Source organism: Meriones unguiculatus, chromosome 4, assembly GCF_030254825.1.
Source record: "Meriones unguiculatus strain TT.TT164.6M chromosome 4, Bangor_MerUng_6.1, whole genome shotgun sequence".
In the NCBI taxonomy this organism is placed as follows: domain Eukaryota; kingdom Metazoa; phylum Chordata; class Mammalia; order Rodentia; family Muridae; genus Meriones; species Meriones unguiculatus.
In genome coordinates, this window is record NC_083352.1 from 88,494,981 (window position 1) to 88,500,980 (window position 6,000).

The following is a 6,000-nucleotide window of genomic DNA, read 5'->3' on the forward strand; positions in this document are numbered from 1 at the left end:
TTGTAGACCAGTCAGGCCTTGAACTCACAGAGATCCACCTGCCTCTGTCTGCAGAGCACTGGGATTAAAGGCGTGCACCGCCACAGCCGGCTGAGATGGTGCTTTTGCTTCAGTCTATGACCTTGACCCCCAGGAAGCCATTTACTATGGAGTCAGACCCAGCAGCTGCCCATCAAGCCCACCCCGGTTGGGTTCCTCTTCTGAAGGGAAGATGTGGTCTGTTCAGGTTGTCCTGTTCCGAGGATCACGGTCGGAGACTTCAACACCTTTACCCCGAAGGTCCTTCTATGTCCCAGGCTGCTCACCACCAGACCACGAAATCCAGATCAACCCTATTTCCTCTTGTCCCTGACCACGGCACCATCTGACAAATCCTGACATCTTTCTGTCCAAGCCGGAACATAACAAATCAAAGGGCTCCTTTGCAACATGTGCTTGCCAAGACCTGCTACCTAATTGTTGTTAATTGCATTAATTGCACGGTTCTTTAGTATTAGGCTCCTCCTCCTCATATTTTTAAAGACAAGCCAAAAGGAAGGGGCTATGAACTAAAGCCCCACACGGGAAACCTCTTCTCACACTCACAACTCTCAGACTCACTCACTGGCTCTGTGGCTGAGCATGGCCTCACAGCGCGGCGGAACAAATAGTTAAGAATGGGCTGCATCTTCAACCGGAGGACGGGACCAAAAGAGAACTGAGGGATCCAGAGCCTAGATCTGAAAGAGGAGGCACCAACCCATCCTTGTGACCTGGAAGGGAGACAGTGCTGGGTACCATAGTCTTTGCACATGCCTTCCTGCCCAGGCTCACCAGCATCCTGCTGCAACATCAGGATCCACAGCCTCACTCCAGAAAGACCCATCACAGACCGGCCCTTGATAACACCCTCCTCCGCACATAGAGGGCACGTCAACAGAAAGCTATGGTGACAGGGGAGATGATGAGGTATCTATGGAGGGGAGGAAGCTTGGGAGGATTCCAAGCAACGCAGGGGCATGAGAGGGAACCATGCGCTGTTCCTCTTGACATCCTCCAAGGTATCCTGAGTCTCCAGTCCCCAGAGTATAGAGCTGAGGCCTCTCTGGACCTAGAAGGAAGGACTCTCCTGATAGAACCTGGTGACAATGCCATTCTCTCAAGAGCCCGTTCTCACAACAACCTTTCAACCTTCAGGTGGAAAGCTGAGCCAAAAGGGTTAGGGTTGGGTGCAGCCCTCTCTCACTGGGTGAGGCTGCCAGCTGTCAGAACCGACAGATGCCTGCCATCCACAATGCCAAACGCAGCTTGCAGCAGCCTACAAGAATAACCACATCAGAGCCCCCAAAGACAGGGCTATGACTGGGGTCGCCGACCCCAGTCGGTTAAGAGCTGATGAAGGGGTCAAGGTGAAAGTTCAACTATGAACATCCCTCAAAACGCAGCTGCAGGAGAGGGCTGCCCCGCCAGCACAGAGAGAGGAGTTGAGCTGCCAACCGCAGCTGGAGAGTAGCAGGGTTGGCGGAGACCCCCTACATGGGGGCTGGTCCGGTGTCCTTTGAGTGTCCCTCTTCCCTCATGAACACACCTGGAACTTGTCCCCGGGGACCAGAGACCAACTTTCTGCAGCGAAGGGGGAGCATGAAGCAAAGAGCCGGTGAGAGGGCGGGAGAATGGGGGCTTCGACCGGGCGCCCCACGAGGCTGAGGAGCCGAAGCGCTGGAAGATGGGAAGGGGCTGTGCCAGGCCACCCACCGACCCATCGGACGCACAGCCTGCGCCATCCTCTGGGTCCTTTCGCCCCACCTCCGGCCCTGGGGTGGCTAGACGGGGAAAGGCACCGCACCGCAGGCAGCAGACTTGCGGGACCAGGTGGCCCGGTCCTACCTGCAGCTCCTGAAATTCTCCCTCCAGCTCATGCCACTCGCGCTCGCAACGCTCCAGCTGGCCGGACATGGTGCAATGGTGCAAGGCGGCGGCGGCTCCCGCAGCGTGACCCGGCCGGCCACCAGCACCCCACGCCCGCCCGCTCACTAGCCGCCTCCCGAGCCAACAGCTGTTCCTGCGCAGCCGGAGCCACGCGCGCACCTGACGTCACGGGCCCCGCCCCGGCGCCGGCCCCACCCCCTCGCCCGAGGGTGGCGCCCGCACGTGCGCATGCGCCTCCCCGGCCCCGGCCGCGTGGACCGGGCAACTTTTCTGTCTCCTCTCCTGCGTAGTACGTTTCTCCCCAGAGCGGGTGGAGGGCTCATCCGTCAGCTGCGTTTACGACTTATGTTCCTTGGGTTGTGTTTGGGGGGGAGGGGGGAGGCGCGAAAGACAGTTCACGTACCCCTTCACGGTTCTTGATCTAGGCCGAAGCCAGTGCCCTGGGATGCCGGAGTTGTCAGTGACCATGTAGTGAGGTCAAGGGCGGTGTGGGAAAATGCAGATTTGACTCACTCGCGTTGGCATTGGTATTTATTGTAACTGACACAGCTTAGATTCCTGTCCTCTAAGACGCCGGGTGACTCTTGACGGCTGCTGCTGCCACTCAAAAGACACAGCCACCTCCAAGTTTACTGAATATGGTTTCCTCCCTTTCCCTGCGAAGTCCGACAAGGCCTGCACCAGCCTGTCACACCTTCCGTCTCACTGCCCTGGCCCCAGCCATGTTCCCATCCCGACTTGGCATTCTTCCCTCTGGATCTTCCTGCGGCGGCTCCTTGCTCAACCTGGGAGCCTGAATCAGATGATACCTGCAGCTGGGTGTGGCATTGCACACCCTTGACAACGTCGTAAGGCTCATCTCGAGAAACAAAATAAAATACCAAATGATGCCTGTGGGAGCTGGGTAAAGGTTCGGTAGCTGAAGGGTGCGTTCTGTAGGTGGAGCTTGGGCGGCAGGCTCCTTTCATTGCAGCGAGGCAGAGGATCAGCCTGGTCTCCGTAGCGAGTTCTGGGCCAGCTACACAGTAAGACCCTGGAAAGTTAGTTAATTGCTTAAAATAATCATCATAAAAAAGACACCTTAGTTTCATAGGGCTGCAGTAACTCCAAGTGGGTGGCCTCAACAACAGAAATGCACTTCTCTCCGTTCTAGCGGCTACAAACGGAAAGCAAAGCAACCTCACGCCTCCCGAGACCCCGGGCAGTCTTCCCTCACAGCCCCGCAGCTCATGGCAGTGGCTGCCAACCCTAGGCTTTCATCCCTAGCTGCCAATCCTTGGCTTTCAGCTGCATTACTCCACTCTCTGACCTTTTTTGCAGTGTCTCTTTAAGTGTCTTGATTTATGGCTTCCTTTGTTCAGTTACTATAGAAACTTCATCAAACTGTTAACACATTGGAACACGGACTTCGAGGCACGGAATCTGTGTTCCTGTACCGTGAGCATTCGTGTTTGGCTCCAGGATAAATGATCTCACTTTAAAAACAAAACACTTACTTCACGTGTATGAGGGCTTCACCTGCGTATCTGTGCACCGGGTGCATGACACCAGAAGAGGGGGTAGCTCGTGGGACCCCTTAGAACTGGAGCAGATCATGACCCACCCTGTGGGTGCTGAGAGCCAAATGCCGGTCCTCTGCAAGAGCAGCAAGCCCCCTTAACGGCTAACCCATCTCTTCAGCACAGAATAACTCTCAGCCACTTGAAGTGTGAGCTGTTTCTGCGTGGACAATATCTTACCCTAATACAACCTTACTGTAACTAATCACATTTGCAAATACCCTGTTTCCATGTGAGGTCATACTGTAACCGGTGGGATATTCGCACATCAACACTGTGTAGGAACGACTCTCCAGAAATAGCCAGAAAGCAGGCATGAGAGGATGGCTCAACAGTGAAAAACCGGCTGCTCTTCCGGGAAACCCCGGTTCGATTCCCAGCATTTACCTGGCAGCTAACAACCATCTGTAACTCTAGCTCCAGGTCTGTTGCCCTCTTCTGAATCTTTAGGCACCAGACATACATAGAGGCAAATACTCATAAACTTAAAATACATTTTAAATTAAGAATAAAGTCAAGCCTTTCGCCGCCCGACGCCACCGAGGTGGCATGCGTGAGGTCTGTCTGCCACTGCTGACATTCGTTACGTCGCCTCTTACTTGCTGGCTGCCCTCGGGGGCAACTCCTTCCTAGTGCCAAAGACATCAAGAAGATCCTAGACAGCGTGGGCATCGAGGCGGAAGATGACCGGCTCAACAAGGTCATCAGTGAGCTGAATGGAGAAAACATTGAGGATGTGATCGCTCAGGGTGTTGGCAAGCTTGCCAGGGTGCCTGCTGGTGGGGCTGTGGCTGTTTCTGCTGCCCCTGGCTCTGCAGCTCCTGCTGCTGGTTCTGCCCCTGCAGCCGCGGAGGAGAAGAAAGACGAGAAGGAGGAGTCTGAGGAGTCAGATGATGACGTGGAATGTGGCTTGTTTGATTAAATTCCTGCTCCCCTGCAAATAAAACCTTTCTACATATCTTGAAAAAGAAAAAAGAATAAAGTCAAAATTGGGTAGTATCGGCACACACCTTTAATCAGAGCACTCTGGAGGCAGAGGTAAGTGGGTCTCTGTGAGTCTGAGACCAGCTAGATCTACAAGGCCGGTTCCAGGACAGCCAGAGATTCACAGAGAAAGCCTGTCTCGAAAAACCTCAAAAGAAACTAAAAGTCAGAAAGCCACACCTTGTCTCAGCTGCTTATGTACTAGCTGCTATTTCCTTCATGTAAGTTGCATTTTCTCAAGTGTTTTTGTTTGTTTGTTTTTTGTTTTGTTTTGTTTTCTGGCTGAGTGTACGTTTCTCTCCAGGGGTAAGCCGTCTCTATGAGACTGCAAAGAACTTGTCTTTTTTTTTTTTCACTGTCATTAGGTCCCAAGAGCTTAGAGAATAGCTGACTCTGAACAAATATTTGCTGAACGCCTACAAGGAATGAATAATAGAATCATCTACTGTGGAAGCTCACAATGTTTGGGGTTCCCAGAACATTCACTCCAAGAACTCAGGGAAAACCCACGAAAGCACAAAGGAGCATACTTACAGTTTTTAGGGAGTGAAAGAGAATTGTGACATTGGCTCATGTAGCCCAGGCTAGCCTCAAACTTGCATGACTTTGAACTCCTGATCCTCCTGCCTCCACCTCCTACTGTGATTACAAGCATACTCTAGTCTTTGTGTACCTATTTCATCTGGCTTGGACTGAGACTTCTAAGACATTTACAGACCTCAGGAAGCTCCTGAAACTTACAAGACTCATAAGACCACTCCTCCTCAGCGTTACAGAACAGCAACAGCTGCTGGAAGAGGAGGCTTTCCATGCAGCCTAACTGCCTGCCAGTCTTGCAAGAGCACCATGGATGCATGAGTCTTTACCTGGGAAGGGACGGACCTTTCAGAGATTCGGCTGCCTCTGATGTCATCTATACTCTCTTAAGTAACTCCTCTCCCATACTCCTGTGAATAGCCTCAGTAAATTCACTGCCTCACCAAGCTAGACTTTGGTGGAATCCTTTTCTTTGGTCTGTCTGTCCTTGCACTCTATCGGGATGAATAGAGGTTTGGTCATGTCTCTCAGGAAAAATCACACAGCATGATACCACACAACGGGCTCCTCACATACAACTCAGTTTTGTGGTGGTTTTTTGATACAGAATCTCCAAGCTAGCCTAGACCACCTACATATCCAGGCTTGCCTTGAATTCATTGTCATCTTCCTGCTTCAGCCTCTTGAGTGCCAGGCCGAGACACCACAACCAACTCTAATTTTGATTTATTAAAGATGTGTTTATCGGTGTTGAGCCTGTGTTTGCTGTACACCACATGTGCTTAGCAGCCACAGAGGCCGGAAGAGGGTGATGAGGGAACTGGAGTTTTCAGATGGTTGTGAGCCCAATGTGTGTGTGGAATTGAACCTGGGTCCAATGAACGAATGGCCAGCATAGGTGCATATGTTTGAATTCCTGGTCTCCTGTTGTGGAGCTGTCTGGGAAGGATTAGGAGGTGTGGCCTTGCTGGAGGATATATCACTGGGGGTGGCTTTGAGGGTTCAAAAGCCT

At 52.5% G+C, this 6,000-nt stretch overlaps 1 protein-coding gene and 1 pseudogene across 2 annotated transcripts in view; one reads left to right on the forward strand and one right to left on the reverse strand.

Moving 5' to 3' along the window:
- The window catches only part of Tmem120b (transmembrane protein 120B), a 43,469-nt gene extending 41,399 nt beyond the window's left edge, over window positions 1–2,070 (reverse strand). For both annotated transcript variants that reach the window (XR_009591489.1, XM_021631366.2), the window contains exon 1: window positions 1,867–2,070. Coding sequence is in view for 1 of the 2 variants with exons in the window: in XM_021631366.2 (XP_021487041.1) it covers window positions 1,867–1,935 (69 nt within the window). In the remaining variant the exon portion in view is untranslated. The remainder of the gene's footprint in view (window positions 1–1,866) is intronic.
- A 1,712-nt stretch (window positions 2,071–3,782) lies between these two features.
- Window positions 3,783–4,425, forward strand: LOC110545304 (large ribosomal subunit protein P2-like; annotated as a pseudogene).
- The last annotated feature ends 1,575 nt before the right edge of the window (window positions 4,426–6,000 follow it).